This window comes from Peromyscus californicus, unplaced genomic scaffold (assembly GCF_007827085.1).
Source record: "Peromyscus californicus insignis strain IS unplaced genomic scaffold, ASM782708v3 Scaffold_20__1_contigs__length_68692818, whole genome shotgun sequence".
Classification (NCBI taxonomy): Eukaryota; Metazoa; Chordata; class Mammalia; order Rodentia; family Cricetidae; genus Peromyscus; species Peromyscus californicus.
Window position 1 is genome coordinate 48,315,124 of NW_026294503.1, and position 20,798 is coordinate 48,335,921.

At 52.5% G+C, this 20,798-nt stretch overlaps 1 protein-coding gene across 2 annotated transcripts in view; it reads right to left on the bottom strand.

The window, feature by feature from the left end:
- Positions 1-20,798, bottom strand: part of Scube1 (signal peptide, CUB domain and EGF like domain containing 1) — a 130,798-nt gene that overhangs the window by 19,048 nt on the left and 90,952 nt on the right. For both annotated transcript variants that reach the window (XM_052748495.1, XM_052748494.1), the window contains 6 exons: positions 19,938-20,054; positions 15,586-15,708; positions 9,679-9,795; positions 8,223-8,345; positions 1,284-1,403; positions 927-1,031 (listed from right to left, as the gene is read on the bottom strand). In XM_052748495.1, coding sequence (XP_052604455.1) covers positions 927-1,031; positions 1,284-1,403; positions 8,223-8,345; positions 9,679-9,795; positions 15,586-15,708; positions 19,938-20,054 — 705 coding nt within the window. The remainder of the gene's footprint in view (positions 1-926; positions 1,032-1,283; positions 1,404-8,222; positions 8,346-9,678; positions 9,796-15,585; positions 15,709-19,937; positions 20,055-20,798) is intronic.

Here is a 20,798-nt window from a genome sequence, read left to right on the forward strand (position 1 = left end):
AGGTGGCGGCCTCTCCTGTGGGCAAGGAGGTAGTGGGGGACGGGGGCTGCCAGAGGACAGGTCCATCTGGAGCTGGGTGGGACTTGGTGTGGGCCATTCTGCCCTGGCAGTCCTCCTGGGTGGAGGGACCTTCCCTGCCCCACTTATTTTTCTCCCTGTAAGGCCCAAAACAAGGGCACCCATGGCTGGTGGGGTCAAACGCAAGGCCAGGGGCCAGGTGGAGGTCTTCTATCGGGAGGAAAGAACACTGCTCACCTCCTCTTTTATGGCCAAAGTCATAGACATGGCTGTGCTTGTAGGAGAGGGGACAGAGAAGGGTAAGGAAGGGAAGGGCTTCAGACCTTAGGACACCTAGAATTGTAGGCCTCTCCAGAGCAGACCCAAGCTCCACGGACTAGAGTCCTATGACCCTGGATGCTCATGAACCCATCCCGAGCTGTGTTAGGTACAACATCCCAGCATTCTGTGCAGTACTGGGAGCAGGCTTGGTTCTGAGAGGCAGGGACTCTGAGCAACCTCTTGAGAATAGTGTTCAAGGGCGCTCTGTGGGTTAAGTTCATGGCTCTCCTTTGCTACATAGCTTGTTCAAGGCCAGCCTGGGCTCTATATGAGAGAGACCCCGTCTCAAACAATGGCAGTAACAGAGGTCTGTGGGATCGCAACATTTGCAGTTACTGAATCACTCTACTACTGTGACCTCAGTCAGAAAGGCCTCTTATAGCTCCCTGACTGTGGGCTGGGCCTCAGTTTCCAGCCTCCAGGTTTTTAGGTCCTGGTCCTGTCTCCAGAATCCCAAGCCATGACGGGTAGGGCCCAGAATGGAAAATGCTTCCCTGGGCGGTCCCCCTCCCTTTCCTAAATCATGCACTGGATGAAAAATGAACAGGTCATCTAGGCATGTGTGGGGTGGACAGGCCCAAGGTTACCTGAGCAGCTGGGCCCTGCACTGGAGCTGGTGCCATTGCGTTTTGGTAGTGTCTTGCCCTGGAGACCTGGAACACCGCAGCTCAGGATGTAGCTGTTTTCTGAGTCTGTGGAGAGGCCAGTGGGTAAGGTTGGCTAGGGCGTACCTCCCTCCTAGGGTCCCAGATTCCTGAGGCCTCCAAGGGGTTGCTGGATGAATTGAAGATCAGGACTGTGATCTTCAGAAGCTACCCAGGTCCACAGAGAGCCAGACAGTGAGCTGTCTGGGAGTGCTCTGTGACTGGGAGCCTGGGTTCTGTCCCACTGAGCAGTAGGAAGCAACACACTGACCCATCCCAACCCAGAGGGCCAGGGGTTACCTGGCATGAAGAGACTGTGGCCCAGGCAGGACAGGAAGCAGTTCTCCACTCCACCCACCTTGCCGCAGGACAGCTGGGCCTGGGCAGAGGCCTTGGACCGAGACAGGCACCCGCTCATCTCTGAGGAGAAGAGAGAGAGACAGAGAGGCCTTGAGTAAGATCAGAGGACTTCTGGGTGCTAGCAGGGGCCTTGAATGTGGGTCAGTTCAGTCTCCCAACCCCCTCACAGAGACAGACTGTAGCAGGAAGGCACTTGGGGGCAGGAAGATGCAGGCCTATTTGGCAATGTGGGGTGCTGGCCACTGACAGCCCCCTTATTCTGTACCCCTATAATTCTGGTCTTGGCTGTTTGAGGAAAGGTCACTTGTATCCCCAGACAGGAGCTCTAGAAGGCAGGTGTGTCCTCAGAGCAGGTGCCTGGGGCCTAGCCGGGGTCAGAGACAGCTCCATAAGAACATGGGCATCTGGGCAGGGACCAACTTCAGGGTACAGGGAGGGGGCAGCACCCCCCTCCAGGAGGCACTTGAAGATGTCCAAAGCAGCTCTTTAGGACATCTCCTGTGGTTATTGTTAGAAGATTGAAAACATCAGGCTAGAGAGATGGTTGATCAGTTAAGAGCATTGGCTACTCTTCCAGAGGACCCAGGTTCAATTCCCAGCATCCACACTGCAGCTCACAAGTATCTGTAACTAAAGTTCCAGCAGATCTGACACCCTCACACAGACATACACGCAGACCAAATACCAACGCACATAAACATAAATAAATGAAGACTGAAAACATCATAGGGAAAGGGGCTGGGGAGATGACTCAGGTGGTAAGGTGCTTTGTTCTGCGAGATTGAGGACCTGAGTTCGATTCCCCAGCACATAAAAGCCAGGTGTGGTAGCACCTGTCTGCAACCCCAGCATGGTGGTGAGTGGTGGTGGTGGGGGTGATGTCAAAGACAGGTGGATCCCTGGAGCTCTTTGGTCAGCCAGCCCAGCTGAATCAATGAGTTAGAGGTTCAGTGAGAGAATCTACCTTAAAAGAATATGGTGGGCTGGGCGGTGGTGGCGCACGCCTTTAATCCCAGCACTCGGGAGGCAGAGCCAGGCAGATCTCTGTGAGTTCGAGGCCAGCTTGGTCTCCAAAGCGAGTTCCAGGAAATGTGCAAAGCTACACAGAGAAACCCTGTCTTGAAAAACCAAAAAAAAAAAAAAAAAAAAAAAAAAAAGAATATGGTGGAGGGCAAGAAAGACACTCGGTGTAGAACCTTATGTAGGCTTCTGGCTGCCATACCCACATGGATACATCTGCATCTGCATGTGTGTGTGTGGGCACACACACACAAATAGAGAAAGAGAGAGAGAAAGAGGGAGAGAATGAGAATGAGATTATCTGATTGGTAGGTAATGATAGCAGAATGCCATACACTCTGACCCAGTTTCAGGGAATGCACTCCAGTGACCAGATCACAAGGCTCCCTCAAGCCACAACCCCTCACAGCTGGCACAGGCCACACTTAGACTCTCTCCAGTCCAAACCTAATACCACCTGAAACAAATCCATCTCACACTTCCTCTGAAGATGAGCGCACAGCTTTGCTCAGAGAGCAAGCCTGAAACACAGCTCTCCCTTGCAGAGGCCAATGCTCAACTTCCTGTGCAAGATGCTGAGTGGCCGGCGCTTCCTTTGGCAATGCTGAGCCTACCTTCTTGCAGCTTCCTCTCCCCAGTGCATCCACCAGCACCTATAGTCATCCTGTTCCTCCTGATCCAGAATTAAACCCAGGACCTCACACGTGCTAGTGAAGTCTCTGCCACTGAGCTGAGCTGCCGGCCCAGCCACCATGCTTCTGTCTTTCTGTTTAAAAGTTTTATGTGTATGGGGGTTTTAGCTGTATGCATGCCTGTGTACCCAGGTGTGTGCCTGGTGCCCACAAAGACGAAAAGAGGGTGTTGGATCCCCTCAAACTGGAGTTCCAGATGGTTATGAGCTACCATGTAGGTGTTGGGAATCGATCTTGGGTCATCTCGAATAGCAGCCAATGCCCTTAACTGCTGAGCTAGGTCTCCAGCCCCTTCTGACTTCTTTCTTAATAATCCCTTGTTTTCTTGGTGCTGAGCTCTGTACTTCATTATACAGAATTCTATTAAAATCATTTGTTCATGGGGTTGGAGAGATGGGTGAGCTGTTAAGAGTACTGACTGCTCTTCCAGAGGACCCAGGTTCAATTCCCAGCACCCACATGGCAGCTCACAACTGTCTACAACTCCAGTTCCAGGGGATCCAACACCCTCACACAGATATGCATGCAGGCAAAACACCAATGCACATAAATAAATTATAAAAATGATAATTTGTCCAGGGCTAGGGGATAGCTCAGCTGGTAAGGTCCTTGCCCCACAAGCATGAGGACCTGAGTTTGATTCCTAGAACGCACATAAAAGAAGTTGGATATGACATCACAGGCTTGTAATCCCAGTGCTGGGGAGGCAGAGACAGGCTAATGGGAAAGCTTACTTGGTGAGTGACAGAGGCAGACATCTGAAGCCCTGCTTGGGCTTCCACACGGGTGAGTTATCCACACAGTCATGTGGTGTTTCACATAACTCATTGAATGTACTATAAAGCCCCACGGTACAGTATGCTGAATTGCATGGGTGAATTCTGCGCATGGCATGTGAGCTACGTCCCTATACAGCTGTTGACAGGAAAAACAAACCCATGAGAGAGGCCATCAGCCTGAACACGCAGGAATTACCCAGTTGGGTTGAGCCTGTCTCAGACGTGTGCTGTCGCTAACGACAACAGGGTGAATGTTTACAGAGAGCCATGGCAGAGCTTTTGGAGTCAGGAGCAACTCCGGAGTGCTAAGAAAACCGAGCACTTTATGGTCACAGCTGAACCGTGAGGTCCTCGATGTAGGAGCCAGAAGTCACAGGAAGTGGTTTCCCAGTTCCCCACTCTGAGCAGGCTGCTCTGACCTGAGTACTAGGGTTAGGGCCTCCGATAGCACAGACAGCTGAATTCCATGCACTACCACAGACAAGGTGCTTGGTAGCAGGAGGATGCTATCTGGTTAAGACCAGGCTGTCCCCCAGGTGGCCCTCCCCCACATAGATGTCTGCTAACACCTTCTTGAGAGCCCACCTGATGGGACCTTCTCAAAGCCAGGAAGGTTTTCCTGTGTCCCAGCAACCACCACTGTGCTGGAACCAAGAGCCCCAAGCAGATATGAAGACAGATTGGAGCTGAGCTTTAGGCTACCCCTGGGGCCCTTGGTGGGCAGAAACACATACAGTACGAGCTGTTTTCTAGATGAGCTGAAGCAGTCCTGCTGAAAAAGATCTTTTGCCCTCAGCCTTGCGGCACTCTGAAGCACTCCTCAAGTAATGAAGAGTCTTTTTATTGGAGGAATTGGTCACGAAGTGCTTTGAAATGCCACTGTCTTCATTGGCCTTGCTGCCCTGGAAGACTAGAAATGAGTTCTCCAGGATGTAAGGTCACCATGGAGAAGCCTTAGCTGAGGCTCTGCCGAGACTGTCCCAGCACACAGAAATGGACTACCCAGGATTCAGAGCAGACAGCAAAGGCCATGGAAAGAATCCCACCTAGATGCCAGCTATGGCTGAGCTCCATGTGCTCCTTGGAGTGTGTTTACACTTCAGTCTTTTTTTTTTTTTAAAGATTTATTTTATTATATATACAGTGTTCCATCTGCATGTATGCCTGCACTCCAGAAGAGGGCATCAGATCTCATTATGGATGGTTGTGAACCATCATGTGGTTGCTAAGAATCGAACTCAGGACCTCTGGAAGAACAGTCAATGCTTTTAACCGCTGAGCCATCTCTCCGGCCCCATTTCAGTCTTTTTTTATTTTTATTATTATTTTATTTATTTATTTATTTTTTTTGGTTTTTCGAGACAGGGTTTCTCTGTGTAGCTTTGCACCTTTCCTGGGACTCACTTGGTAGCCCAGGCTGGCCTCGAACTCACAGAGATCCACCTGGCTCTGCCTCCCGAGTGCTGGGATTAAAGGCGTGCGCCACCACCGCCCGGCTCAGTCTTTTTTTAAACAACAGGGTCTCATGTAGCCCGGTCTGGCCTCAAACTTGCCATGTAGCCAAGGAGAACTTCCGATCTCAAACTTCCGATCCTCCTGCCTCCACCTCCCAAGCTCTGAGATGACAAGTGTGCATCCCCAGACCCAGCTGTCCCTCTGTCTTCTTGTGGTGGGTCTCACCATTTGGATTTAAGGTTCCACCCCTCTGACTTAACCCATTATGCATGACAACCTACCCACATTTCACCTTTTCTGGGATAGCTGCTATCTGAATTCTATAATTAGATCTGCCAGTGTGAAAACCTCAAGCCATGCTCTTTGTGATCAAAGAGAGGAAAAGGCCCTAGCACTGGGAGAGGCAGCCCCGGGGACCCCTGCCGGGCACCTGTAGCTGTCTTATCATCCCCTCTTCTCCAGCCTGGCACCACCGAGAAGAGTCATAGCTCTCAGGAAAAGCTGGCTAGTTTAGTTGATAGCACTAGGACCAAGCTGACCGATGCGTGGGGGCTGTGAGATCTTTCCAACTTCAGGACATTCCACTCCAATACTCTCAGTGACCTGTGCCGTCCTTCCAGGAACTGGAGGGACAGTGTCCTTTGGAGGGGTATAATAATAATGGGTGAAACAGATCAGGGGATTAGACGGGCCATTCATGGGGGCCAGGCAACCCAGAGTGCTCACCAAAAGCTTGTCCTGGGTAGGGTGAGCAATCCTAGCATTTGGGAAGTGGAAACAGGGGGATGAGGAGTTCAAGGCCAGCTTCAGCAACTGGGGTATAGCTCAGCACTGCAAAACAAACGGACAGGAAGAGTCCCTCTTTCTAGGTGACAGAAAACTGCAGCCTGTGCAAACATGGTAAGGGCAACACGGAGGAGCTCGGCAGGCTGACTCCCTGCCATCACAGTCCTCAACTACAGAACAACCTGGAACTTTCCTTGGCCATCTGTGAGTCCAGCATTTGGACCTGTTAGCTCATGGACACAAGAAGCCTTCCAGCACCTTCTGCTCATGTCCTCAATTATACTTGTGTGCCTCAGTCAGCCCATGCCCAGAGTCCGGAACATTCAGTGCCTCAGGTGACTTAAAGAAGGAGAAAGTGGTATAACATGTCACTCACCAGCACAGCTTAACAGTGGTCAGACCAATAGCAGTTAGCCCTCCACCAGTGACGGGCAGCCCACCAATGGCAGTCAGACCTTCTGGTGGTTTGAATGGTTTGAATATGAATGGCCCCCATAGTGCTTAGACCAGGGAGTGGCACTATTTGAAAGGATTATAAGGATTAGGAAGTGTGGCCTTGTTGGAGTAGGTGTGGCCTTTTTGGAGGAAGTGTTTCTCTAGGGGTGGGCTTTGAGGTTTCAAAAACATGTGCCAGGCCTAAGCTGGCGGCCTGTGCATCAGGATCTAGCGATCAGCTACTGCTGCAGCACCTGCCTGCATGCCGCCATGCCCCCCACCGTGATGATCATGGACTAAACCACCTAAGCTGTGAGCGAGCCCCCAATGAAATGATTTCTCCTTTAAGAATTGCCTTGGTCAGGGTGTCTCTTCACACACTAGAACAGTGACTAAGCTAGACCTCCACCCATGGCACATCATTCCGGGATAGCACCACAGTGAAGACAAGCTCTGACGCTTCAGGCATCACTGGCTATGGGAGGGTGGGCACAGGGTGGGTTGGTATGGAGCAAATGCAGCAAGGGTTGGGGGGAGGTCTGATGGCTATTTTAACAACTGGACCTTGGCTAGACATGCTGGAGCACACCTATAACCCTAGCACTTGGGAAGCAGAAGCAGGAGTTTGAAGCCAGCCTGGTCTATATAGTGAGTTCCAGGCCTGCCAGGGCTACATACTGAGACCCTGTGTTAAAACAACAGAATAAAAAGGGGTGAGGGTGGGCCTGCACTTTGATTCTCAAGGGCATGAAGCCTTGCTGGAGGGCTCTCAGAAGAGAGAGTGTGTGAGCTTTCATTATTTTTTCATTAATAGGGGCTAAACCTAGGGCCTCGTGTGTGCTATCCCCAACCTTCTTTTTACTTCAGTTTTGAGACTGGGTCTCGCTGAATTGCTTGAACTCATGGAATTCACCCAGCTGACCTTGAACGCACTCTGTACTTAGGCAGGTGTTGACTTTTTGATCGTCCTGCCTCAGCCTCCAGAGTATCTGGGATTTCGCAAGCCTACACCCCCATGCCTAGCATCTGCCTTTATAAGGCTTGCTTTGGTTGCCTAGGACATCAGAGCATGGCAGGGCAGCCATCTGGAGAGTGAGCTCCAGGAGGATAGGCACATGGCATCCCCAGAACTGCTCCCTGGTCCTGTAGGGGTTCAGCTAATCTTTTATTCATTGGACCAATGAACATGAGTCATCGGAACTCAGCTAGAGGGGACAGGGCCCTTGCAGAGAGGGCATAGGAAAGCAGGACTGTCTAAGGGGCAGTGCTGGCAGCTGGGTGGGGATTAGGGGTGGGATTTGCAGGCCTGGCGCTGCCACCGCAACCACAGGGGGCTAGCCAGTCTACGCCCTGGAACTTCAGAAGGCCCAGAGGACCCGATGGAGGTGAGGCCATCAGTCTACCTCTTTCCGCTTCCAGTAGGGTCCCAGGCCCAAAGCATTGGCTACACAGACTCCCAGACCTCCTGCTCTGTGGTCCATTTCCCCACCTCAGGGCCTTTGTTCCTATGTCCCTGGCTGACACAAGGCTTGCCTGGCCTCCAATGTCCCCCTCATCAACAAGCCCTGTTTCCCATTAGCCAACCCCAGTGACAAGAGACCCCTGCCCACTAACCCAGGACCCAAGGAGCCCCCCACCTCTGCAGTCACTGTCTCTTGCATCCCCACCCCCATACAGAGGGCAGGGCCAGCAGGTGGCCCCTCCCTACTCACCCACACAGTCCTTCCGATTCCAGTGCAGCCTCCTCCCCGGTGGGCAGACACACTCGTAGCTGCCCTTAGTGTTGACACAGCCCTGCTCACAGCTGCCGTTGTTCACGCTACACTCATCCATGTCTGGAAACACAGGCACAAGAGTGAAGGCAGGAGGGGGTGGGAACCACCAGCCGGGGCCACACCCATGGTGCTGGGAGGGCAGGGGGCACCCAGAACCAGAGACCAGGAAGCTCCTGACCCCAGCACAGCCTGGGAGACGTCCCAGGAATCACGGATGTCTCATCTCCCTAGGGAAAGCACCAGCTCCTTCCCTGCCTTAGTTTCCCCATTCTGCACCAGGGTGAAAAGAACCACCGGAGACCCTCCTCTGACCCCTTGCCGCTTCTAGGCAAGGACTAGCTCTTCCATCTCCAGGCCACCCAGCTGCCAGCACACAAGTGTCCTGTCAGTCAGGGAGGTGGCACTTGGTGTTCGAGAGTCCCTTGACAACGGCATCAGCATCTAGTGGCTACTCTGCCCCTGTCTCCAGTATTCCCTGGCCCTCTCAAGCTTCATACTATCCTCAGGTCACAGAAAGAAGAGCGATTATGACCCCCCTCCCCAGCTTCCATCTTCACCAGCCACATCTGGCCTGAGGCCCTTGGCTCAGCTTATGCTCCTGTTCCCTTTGGTACTGGGCATGGAATCCAGGGCCCTAGGCAAGAACTCCCTTCCCAGGCTTGATGGCTCCCGAATCTTCTCTCCATCCCTGACCCCCACCCCCACCTCAGAGGCTCAAGGTTTCAAGCCATGGGTCATCCCCCTCCTGGACTGCCTGGATCCTGTGCTCCCTTTCTCCACAGCCAGAGTCTATTGTCACACAAACATGACCATACTGCACACTGCTTCAAGCCTTGCTGCTGCTGTAAAGAAGCCCTCCAGGCTCACGAAGCCCTGTATATCCTGGGCATGCATCTCCCTAGGGGATAGTAGCCTGTTTCCCACTGCTTGTGGGCTCATCCCAGGTACAGCCCCTGCCTGTGACTTTGTACATGCACTTCCCTCCGGATTGCTTTCCCATCTTGACCGAAACAGTCCTCCTTTAGGTTTCTCATTGTCTTACCATCCTGCCTTTCTCCAGAATGTACTTTCTGGAATTTTCTGTGCACTGGCCACCCCCCCCCCCACTTCTGGACTGAGGCACCCCAGAAATGAGGTCCTGGTCTTATGTTTCCAAGCTGGCTAAGGTACCCTGTGGTACTTTGCATGCCCTGTCTCCCCGCATCCTTCTGTCCTTTACCCTGTGCCTGTGCTTGGCAGAATCCCTCTGTCCCCAAAGTTCCCAGCCTTGCAAGGTCCCTCCCAGGCCCACCAGGGTCCAGGTGGGGGTTGGGGCGTGGGGAGCAGTGTTAATGGCCATGTGGCCAGGCGCGTGCCTCGAGGGGGAGGTGGCCCTGGTGGGCGGGCTGCAGACCTCCGCAGTGGGTTGTTCCGTAGAGTGTGTAGCCTCGGTGGCACAGGCACTGGAAGCCGCCAGGGGAATTGATGCAAATGTGGTCACAGGTCCGCTCGAAGGAACACTCGTCGATGTCTGTGGCCACAGGGAGACAGCGTGGGCGTCAGTGTGAGGTGACCAGGTAGGTCTGCCACCCAGTGAACGTCCCATCTGGATGGTCCCTGGGTCCTGAGGCTCAGCACAGCCTCCTGCAGTCTATTAGGTTCTTGTTGCTCACTTTCCCACACTGCCTCTAGCCCTGTTTCTGGGGCAGAATCCCCTCACATCTGTTCTGGAAGTGGGTGGGGCAAAATATCGTGAGTAGAGGATTATTATGGGACTCTGTTATGTTTACATTTGCTTTTGGGTGTGTATGTGTGTGTGGTGTATGCACATGTGTGCATGTGTGTGTGTCCATGTGTTTACCTGTGCATACAGGTGCAGGCCAGGGGTCAATATTGGGCATCTTCCTCACTTATCCTCCATCTTAATTACTTATTTAAAAATGTTTATGTTTTAAATTATGTGAGCACAATGTCCAAGGAGGACAGAAAAGGCACCAGGGCCCTAAGAGCTGGAGTTACAGGCCATTGTAAGCCTCCTGATGTGGGTCTGGGAACCGAACCCAGGTCCTTTGCAAGAGCAGTTCACGCACTTAATCGCTGAGCCATTGGTCCAGACTTATTTAGTTTTTGAGACAGGGTCTCTCACTGAATGGGAAGTTCACTGCCAGCCAGACTGGCTGATCTGCACGTCCTCTTCTCTCACCCCGCTCCCATGGTGGATTTACAGGCCATGTTGTCAAGCTTGGCTTTTACATGGCTGCTGGGAATATGGAATCTTCAAGCTTGCTCAGAAAGAGCTTCCTACCGAGCCATCTCCCTACTCTGTTTTCATTTTACTTTTGAGACTGGGGCGTGTGCGTGTGATCTCATAATGTAGCCCAAGCCGGCTTTGAATTTCTGGCCCTCCTGCCTCTACCTCCCAGCTACCGGGATCACAGGCCTGAGGTGCCTTGCCTGGATAGAAAGGGAACACATGTCAGGAAGGAAAATGACTGGGACTTGCCCAAGAACTCTCAAGAGCTGAAATGGAATATAAACTCATAATGTTGACCAAAGTGTGTTCTTATCACTCCAAGATATTTCTGGAGAGGTTAAGTAAAGGGGCACAGTAGAAGAGGGCACAGGGAGTATACTACCCATAAGGCTTTAAAAGGTTGTCCTGATAGCATAGGCTATTTGACTATGAACTTCCTCTTACAGACAAAAAGAGAAAGGAGGGTCACGTGCTGCCTGCTCATCAACCACCCCGTAATACAGAGGTTGGTACCAGAGACTGGGGTGTTTGCTGTGACAGGCCTGACCATACTGTTTGTTGGAGGACTACGGAAGACTTTGGGACTTTGGACTGGATGCTTTACGTGGGACTTAATGGGCCATCCTTGTAGGAGCATGGAAGACAGTGCTGAACTGTGGGGGCTCAGCTCCAGAAGCTCCAGAAGGGAGGAATATTAATAAGTGGTTTAAAGAACATTCCTGTGATATTTTGCCAAAGAATGCGGCTGCTTTTTGCCCTTGTCCTAGAAATCTACCTGAGGCTACACTGAAGAGTTTTGAATCAATGGCATTGGCAGAAGGGATTTCAAGACAGCCTAGAATTGACTGTGCCACGTGGCTATTCGTGGTCACCCTTATGTGGATCAACAATGACGAGGAACAAGCTGGACAAAGAGAAATAGAAAGTGTGAAGGAGAAAGGAACACCAGGAAAGGCGATGTTGAAGCCAAGTCCTGAGCTCAAAAGAGTTTAAAGAAAAGCCTGATGGGAAATGGAATAAAGGGAGCGGTGACCTCAGGGCAAGACCCCACCCAGCTAAGCTTCCGGCTTGTGAAGAGGAATTCAAGGAAGGCACCAGCAGGAGAGGGAACCATCCACAACTGATACAAATGCTACAGAACAGGGGGCCAAGTTCCAGCCCAGTGAGCAGAAGCAGCCCCTTGGCTTCTTCCAGGTATTAGCTTTGTCATAATCAGCTGAAATCCTACTTCATATATTTTTGTGGCTTGTAGCAGGGAACATGGTGCCAGAGCAGTAGCTGAGCGCCACATCCTGATCCACAGGCAGAATGAGAGACTGGACTTGGTGTGGGCTTTTGAAACCTTCCAGAGGTCAAGCTGAGGCTCAAGGAGTCAGTCTTGGTGATATTGGCTTTTGATTATTAGCTGTTTCCTACTATGAATTCTCATGTGCTATTGTAGGTTTTCCATCATCCATTGGGCACAATTTCTCCTCTACTAAGGAATATTTAGATAACCTTTTGTGCAGTAATGCAGCCAGGATCCCTAATTTCAGGTCTTTATGTCATTATCATCATTAGCAGCATCCGGCCAGGACCATCCCCAGACAGGACCATCCCCAGAGGGATGAAAGTATCTTATCAGAGATACCTCTGTACTCTCTAAGAATAGACTTAAGCATCCAGACTATCTGTTTGAAAAGGCCTGGTGGATGTGCTAATTAAGCTTAACCTCCTTTCCAAAGTCTTATCTCTAGTTTTAGATCACCCTTAACAATTAACTCAGAACTAAAGGGTTCCAGCTTACAGGTACATCTAGCTGCAAAAGAAGTTGCCTAACCAAGTTGCCTCTCGACTGAACACGCTTGCCAGAGATGGCGGGAGCAGAGATAGCTTGGAGAGATAAGGGTCCAAAGGATAAAAAGGCAGTTTTATTTTCAGAGAAGGACGAGATGGAGAAGAGAAAAGAGAATGGAAGAACTAGATGGGTAAGAACTGGAAAAGAACAAACTGAGATGGGGAAGAACTAGATTGAAGGGCTAGAAGAGAGGACTAGAGGAACGAGATGGAAGATGAGGAAGAGCCAGACGGGGAAGAACAAGATGAGTGGGGAGCTGATATGGGAAAGAACTAGATGGATAAGAACCTAGATGGGGCAGAACCAAGATGAGAGAATTAAGATAGAACTTAGAGGGGACAGCAGATAAATGTAGAGAGAAATCAGGCAAGAAAGGAGCTAGGCATGAGAGCAGAATAGAAGATGTGTAGAGAGAGAACTGACTCAGAAGAATAAAGTGTATGAACTAAAGAGTTTCTTGTATGTACATTCATTTACTATCATCAAAGACTAAATTATCAGTTGGTTGTAGATTCTTCCCAGACCCTGGAAGAAGACTATCAGGGGCAGGACCCTCATAGTACCTGTTAGTCCCCCATCATGACAATAGTGGACTAAGCCTCTGGAACTGTAAGCAAGCTCTCAATTAAAAATGCTTTCTCTTGCCGGGCGGTGGTGGCGCACGCCTTTAATCCCAGCACTCGGGAGGCAGAGCCAGGCGGATCTCTGTGAGTTCGAGGCCAGCCTGGGCTACCAAGTGAGTTCCAGGAAAGGCGCAAAGCTACACAGAGAAACCCTGTCTTGAAAAACCAAAAAAACAAAAACAAAAAAAAAAACAAACAAACAAAAAAAAATGCTTTCTCTTATAAGTGTTGCCTTGGTCATGGTGTCTCTTCATAGCAATAGAATATTGACTAATACACGCATAACAGCTATTTCCCCCAGGGTTTATGTTTAGGACAGACTGTCTCCTGTGAGCATGCGGTTCATTTCTCTTGAGAAGTTTGCAATATAGACACTGACCTGACCCTCCATAGGCACAGCAATTAAGCGTTTGTTCTCTGAATACATTGGCTCTGACTCTAGTAATGTCATACTTACTCGAAATATGTATGTGTTTATAAGTCCCTAATGCAAGGGAGATGCTGTTCTGTGGGTTCTCAGATGAGGGTGTGAGCTCTCCCTGGGTCTGGGAGGACTTCCTGGGCTGTGGATGGGTCCTGCTTGGAAAGGAGAGGGGATGCTCCAGACAAAGGCAGGGAGGCCAGGGGGACTGTATGAAGGTCAAAGGGCAGTGGGAAGGTGCCAGAGTCCCTAAGGAGCTTGGACTCTTCTTTGATGGACCCAGGGAGCCTTCAGATAGATGAGCTGGAAAAGGATGGAGATAGAAATGGGCCTGGGTGGAGAGTATTCCAGCAAGGGCCTTGGTGCAGAGCCTGAGTGTGCCTACCTACTTGCCTGTTCTCTCAGGGCTGGTTGAGGATTCAAGATCAAAGGCTCTTGTTCGCAACCTTCCTCATGCTGCGACCCTTTAATACAGTTCCTTGTGCTGTGGGGACCCCCAATCGTAACATTATTTCATTGCTACTTCATAACTGTAATTTGGCTACTGTCATGAATTGTAATTTAAATATCTGATATGCAGCCCCTGTGACAGGGTTGTTTGACCCCCAAAGGGGTTGTGACCCACATGTTGAGAACCACGGCCCTTGGCCCTCCCCAGAGCTTGGTAAACTAATGGTGAAACAAAGCCGGAGTGTGGAGGAGCCCTCGGGCTGGCCAGCTGCTGGGATCCTGACCAGCCTGCATCTAGAAAAGATGGGCCGGGATGTTCCTCCAGGGGAATGAGGCCTGGCCTGGGGGAGGGTGTGACTGGCCTTGACCCAATGAGTAGGCCAGGTTGGTGTGGGTACCCTTTAGCAGCCTCTTCTTACCAGGACCCGGGACTTGAGGGTCTCACTGCCCAGACACTGAACTGTACTCACAGGCAGAGGCTGCCAGTCTAATAACCAAAGGGCCTCTGCTGTGGAATGGTCTGTATGGCAAATGTGTTACTGATTGGTCAATAAATAAAACACTGATTGGCCATTGGCTAGGCAGGAAGTATAGGCGGGACAAGGAGGAGAATAAAGCTGGGAAGTGGAAGGCTGAGTCAGAGAGACACTGCCAGCCGCCATGATGAGAAAGAGCATTTGAAGATGCCGGTAAGCCACGAGCCATGTGGCAAGGTATAGATTAATGGAAATGGATTAATTTAAGCTGTAAGAACAGTTAGCAAGAAGCCTGCCACGGCCATACAGTTTGTAACCAATATAAGTCTCTGTGTTTACTTGGTCGGGTCTGAGCGGCTGTGGGACTGGCAGGTGAGAGAGATTTGCCCTGACTGTGGGCCAGGCAGGAAAACTCAAACTACAGGCCTCCTGCTCTGTAACTACAGGGGCCTTACGGGAACAAAACAGCCAGACGCTGTGTAGCCCAGGATAGGACAGTCACTGTTAGAACTGAGGCCCTGATGCTTTTCATATGTTTCCTCTCCAAGCTGGTTCTCCAGGGCAGCTGCCTCCATCCCAATGGCCCTGCTCAACCCCACTAAGATCTCATGTACCCCAAGCTCCCTCTCCTAATGGACCAACTTCCTGTTTCTCTTGGGAAATGGGTTGTCCAGCATGCCACCAGTAGCTTTCCCAGGAATCTCCCTGATTACCCCCCTCCTGGGATGCCTGCATCCTAGGGGCTACTGTCCAGCCAGATCCTCAGTTAGCTTTGTCCTAGCAGAAGACAAGCCTCTGCCGGGAAAACGTCTGTGATGTGCGATGCCTTCCACCAGAAGGCAGTATTGTGCCTTCAGAGCTGGGCCGCCTGCAGGAGGAAGGCATGGATGGGAGGGGAGAGTGGGTGGATCCCTCTCTGGGTCTTAGTTTCCCATAAATAGACTTTAGATTAGGTCTCACTGTGTAGCCCAGGCTAGACTCAAGATTGCAATCATGTCCCAGCTAGAACTGGGGCATGCACCACCATGCCCAGCTCTTTTCCCATCTATAAAAGGGACAGGAGACAGGGTTGGATTGCATGGCTCTAAGTCACGAAGGACAGGCAGGCAAGAGCAGGCACCAAGTTCTGGAGAATTCTGTATCCTGAACTACCCCGCGGGAGTGCTTTCCCCTCCTGGGAGTCTGCAAGAATCTGGGAGACAGGGACATTGACCATGAGGGCTGACTGTGAGTGGCACCTTGGGCCTGGTGGGTGCTTACCTTGGCACGTCCGCTCGTCCGTCAGTAGCTTGTGGCCCTTTTGACAGCCGCATTCGAAGCTGCCCACTGTGTTTCGGCAGAAGTGGTCGCAGCCTCCATTGTTCATCAAGCACTCGTTGATGTCTGAAGAGGTTGAGGGGAGGGGAGTGGGCTCAGGTGCCACGGTGGAGATGGCCTGGGGAAGGGGTAGCGCCATCCTGCCTTCGTGGCCTTGACCCACCTGCTGCTCACTGCCTAGGGATGGCCTCTGGTCCCCAGTTGAGCACAGTCGTGAAGAACCTGAGTATGTAGCTAAACCCTGGTTCCCCAAGGTCCCTGGCTTCCCCTGTGACTGGTGACTCTGGTACCTTGTTTCAGGATCAACAGTGACGCCTCCCATGTCCCTTTACCCAAACATCTGGGGAGGCCGCAGCAATGTTGCCTCAGGTGACATGGGCCAAGCTATGCCCTCCATCCCAGGATGAGGATAAAAAGGCTCCCACAACCCAGGACAGACATCCTGAGGATGACAGGAAATCACATCTCTAAGATGCTGGGGCTTAGTGGGTGTCAGCAGACTTGAGAAGTCAGTGTCACTGCCTGCTGCCTGCTGAGGGGGAGGGAGCACCTGGCGATGAGGCTTCCTCAGGTGAGTGAGATCTGGGCCCAGCCCACTTCCCCGTCTGTCGGCTTGACCTGTTCTTAATTCAGCAGTTCGTGAGTAGTCACTATACTCCACAGATCACTGACCCCACCCTAGGCCATTTATGATGCTCCTCACACCATTCCCCCCTCATGAGCCAGTTGGCCTCAGCTCACATTTTTCCAGGGATAGGGAACTTTCTCCCTCAGAGTGTGGGCCTTCTGGCTAACAACACTTCAAGGATGTGTATCCACCTCTGTGAGCCCCTCCATTCATGTCCTGCTCACGTGAGCCCTGGTGGTACATGGTTGGACTCTTGACCCCTCCCACAAAGAGTGCCTCAGGCCTTTGGGGCGCCTTCCCCACCTGAGCCTGTCAGTGAAGGGGCTGCCACAGGGTCAGAATGAGAAAGAGCTCAGTGCTGTGGGATGGTCTGTGTGTCAAGTGTGTTGCTGATTGATCAATAAATAAAACACTGATTGGCCATTGGCTAGGCAGGAAGTGTAGGCGGGACAAGGAGGAGAATAAAGCTGGGAAGTGGAAGGCTGAGTTGGAGAGACACCGCCAGGCGCCATGATGACAAACAGCATGTGAAGATGCCGGTAAGCCACGAGCCATGTGGCAAGGTATAGATTTATAAAAATGGATTAATTTAAGCTGTAAGAACAGTTAGCAAGAAGCCTGCCACAGCCATACAGTTTGCAACCAATATAAGTCTCTGTGTTTTACTTGGTCGGGTCTGAGTAGCTGTGGGACTGGTGGGTGTCAGAGATTTGTCCTGACTGTGGGCCAGGCAGGAAAACTCAAGCTACAGCTCAGGCTGGTGTAGCCCGCTAGCTCCCTGGAGGTAGTGGGAAAGCCACTCTCCTCTCCAGCACAGGATCTAGCAGGGGGTTGCTGGCCTCCCAGGGCCCTCAACCTCCAATGAGTCCCCAGAGTGCAATTTCTTTCCCTCTCACTTCTCCCCTTCACCCTGGGTCCCCCTCCCCGCCATGACAACCAGCACCGCCTTCCATGGTATATCTGTCGAGAGTGCTGAGGCCTCTGGCTTCCCAGGATAAAGGGCCTGGATTCTCACAGCTCTTCCCTCTGCCGCTGGGTCTGGCCTCAGCTGTCCACTTCCCTCTGCTGACCCTCTGTGGGACTCTATCCACCACACTCCTAGAGAAGCTGTGCCAACCACTTTCTTGTCATGGATCCTGTTCTCGGGGGGGGGGGGGGGGGACATGGGAAAGTCTGAGGACAGCAGAGGTAAGTCCTCAGGGCCAGGGACTGCCTGAGAATGTTCACAAAGTTAAGAGATGAGTGATGTCTTCAGTAGCAAGGCAAGGATCCCAGACAGTACAGGGAGCTGAGGGCACAGAGGCTTGGGGCCCAGGTTCATGTGTATAGGGGTGCCCTCATGGGGTGTGCCACAGGAATGCACACACCAACCAACCTCCTCTCCCCTTCTGCTCTCCCACTGGGCACAACCTGGCCGCCTGTGGTGCCTATGTGTGAGGGTTTTCAGGTGGGTGCAGAGGGAGACCACGGGCTGGGCTGGGCTGGGCTGGCCTGCAAGTCAGGTGAGGACACCTTCTTTCCCACTTTGGTGGGAGTCCTGGCAGGTGGCCTGCTTGGCTCAGGGCATCGGGGAGGAGGAGGAGAAAGAACAGGCAGTGGGTGGGGGCTCTCCCAGGCTGTTCTGGGAGATGGTGGGAGGAGGGGCTTCAGCATCAGAAGCAGTGATGCCCATCTGATAGCAAGTGGCACTGTATTAAACAGAGTGCCTAGGGCTGTCGGCCTAGAGCAGAGCTAAGTCTGGGGTAAACTCCCCAGGCCCTTGTTCCCCATGCCTGGGAAAATGGTACATCTTCCCACCATGCTTCCACCGGCTCTGCTGCTCCTAGCTGGTCCAGGGCTTTCTGCTCAGGGTTTCCCAGCTGTCTCCGCCCCTCTGCAAGCCACCTGGCTTGCCTGATGATGACTTCTGGGCTTTCAGAAAACACCGAACCTTTGAAGTCACCCCTTTGATATCGTCCCTGGGGCCCTCGCCAAGATCAGGGTGTGCACCTGACTAGTGAGTTGGAACCCCAGGGCAGGCCCTCAGGTTCACTAGGAATCCCCCGTCGGCTTGTGCTGCCCAGGTCCCTGAGCCCTGCTAGAAACTCTAGTCCACTGTCAAGAACTCCACAACCCCCACCCCTGGGGTCTGTGGTTGCCATCTGGCTTCTCGGACTTGATGATGTCATGATGGCCATGTTGGGCACTTACACATGAGTCCCCACCCCGGCAATGCTTGTAGCATCCACAGAGGAATCTCAGCTTCGCTTTCTCCCCTGCCATGGTCACCTGGTCCAAGCAATGTCACCAGAAGCCTTGATGCTCCTCTAGATTCTGCCCAGAGGCCATGTCATCTCAAAATGACAATCTAGGCCTGTGCCCTCCCTACCTAACCTTGACTGGGGCCTGGCCAGCAGTCCCCGGAAATGCTGTCAACACCCTATGCTAGTGAAGGCCACTGTCCCCCACCTTCCACCTGCAGCTCATAAGGACTCCATCATGCATGGGCAAGCTGCTGGTGCATCTTCACATCAGACACTGAAGCCATCTCTACATACCCCCCCCTCCCAGCACCTGAACCCAGCAGGAGCCAGAGCACCTCAGTTACCTGAGTGTGCTGGCCCACTCTAGAAGTCAGGAGGGAGGGAGGGCCCCAAGGAGTGACTCATGTTCATGGAGGAGGTTTGGCCAAGGGCTGGGTTAAAGAAGAGCCAGCCTGGTTAAAGGGCCCAACTGTTTGAAGTAGAGCCATTGGAAACCAAGAATCAGTGGGAGCTAGGGCCAGTGGGCCTAAGGCTGTGATGTTTCCTTTACACCTATCTCCCCCACAGATGGAGTACAGAGCAGAACATGGTTTGGGCCGCTGGCCTGGGGTGGGGCAGCGGCCCCTCTCATCTCAGACCACATATGGCCCAGGCCCTTTCTGGCTAGATAAGTTGGCTCTCAGAGGTGAGCAGCTGGTCTCTATTGCTCTATTCCTAACCACCCTGGGCTCATGACAGGAATGAAGCTCTACACAACCCTCACATCCAGGGTCAGCCTATGCCTCAGAGGGTACGGTAAAGCCTGGATCTACTCTGCTGTCCTGGGGTACCGTATGATGGCTGGCTTATTGTAACGTCAACGGGGAAAACAGTGGGAGCTTCATCCCGCCTTCTCTCTTGCACAGCTGGAGGGCAGTCTGGCCTTCCACCTCGGCTACCTCATTCTCACCTCCAGGCTCCTCAATTTCTATGCCAAACTAAGTTCCTTTGCCTTTGGTTGAGGTCCCGTCACACATCTGTGGTAGCGACACACAACGATGCATGCCCTGTACCAAGCTGTCCCTACCACCTGGACACTAAAGGCCATACAACCGAAGGCCAAGGGTTGGGCCACACACACCACACCCCCATTCCTAGAGCTGAAGGTCCAGAATGTCCTGTTGTGGTTTCTGTTAGTTCTTAAGCCACAGGCAAATTCTATGGCACCGGGACCTTCCTGACTTCCTGACCCAGGACACTCCAGGTGTGCCACAGTACCCTGCTGGGGACTCCTCCTTTTCTTATCATCTCTTGACAGCGACTCCTGTGGTTGCCAGCTGCCTTCTTTCATCTACCCTGCAGCCTGGTTAACAGGGCCCAGCTGTAGGGCCATATGGGCCTTCTGGGGCCAGGCAGGGCGGTACCAACACAGCCCATGTGCTGACCTTTGCATGTCTTTCCATCTGGCTGCAGCGTGAATCCAACTGGGCAGCTGCACCGCACGCCGGTGGCAGTATCCTTACACGTCCGGTCACAGCCTCCATTGTTCACGGCACATGTCTCTGGGGAGGGGAGGGGAGAGACAGAGACGCTTAGTTTCCCTGGGAACCAGCTACCATCCTTGCCCATCAGTGAGAGCAGGAATCTAGGCTCATGTTTTATCTGTGGTACCCTGGCTGTCGGGACACTTCCTGAGCTGGTACTGGTCCCATGGAAATGTCTGCAAATGACTTAAGGGCTGTGCTGGGGTAAAGGTTACTCACTGTGGAGAGGTCACTCTTAGGATCAGTGCTGAGACCAACCTAGCAGCTACTTAGCGGTGTTCTAAATCTTGACCCTGTTTGGGTTCAGACACCCAATCCTGTTGGTGGCTGCCAGAAGGCATGGGGGCTCCTAAGCCCCGCCTGGTGTGAAATGGCTTTCCGGCCTGGTAAGAGGACTGCACATCATCCATCAGCCTAGGGGCGCTCCCAGCCCCACATCTGCTCTTGCTGAACCTTTTGCCAAAGCGTCTGGTTTGTGTCCACTTGAAGCCTGTCTAATGCTTTTTCCCCCTCCTCCTGCAAAATTCAAAGGGGCCAGAGTGGCTGGGGGCATAACGGAGGTCACCGAAGCTGCTGTGGGGTGAGAGTGATCCTCTGCAGGCCTGCAGGAGACTGGCAGAGCTGGCTCTCCAGGCCGTGCTGGCTCGCCCACCACCCTCCCAGACCTCTCTGGTCATTTGCCACCTGGTTTTCCTCATGAGCACCTGGAAGGCTGGCTTCTCATGAAACAGTGCCCGTGCGAGTGGGCTTCTCTGACCCCTT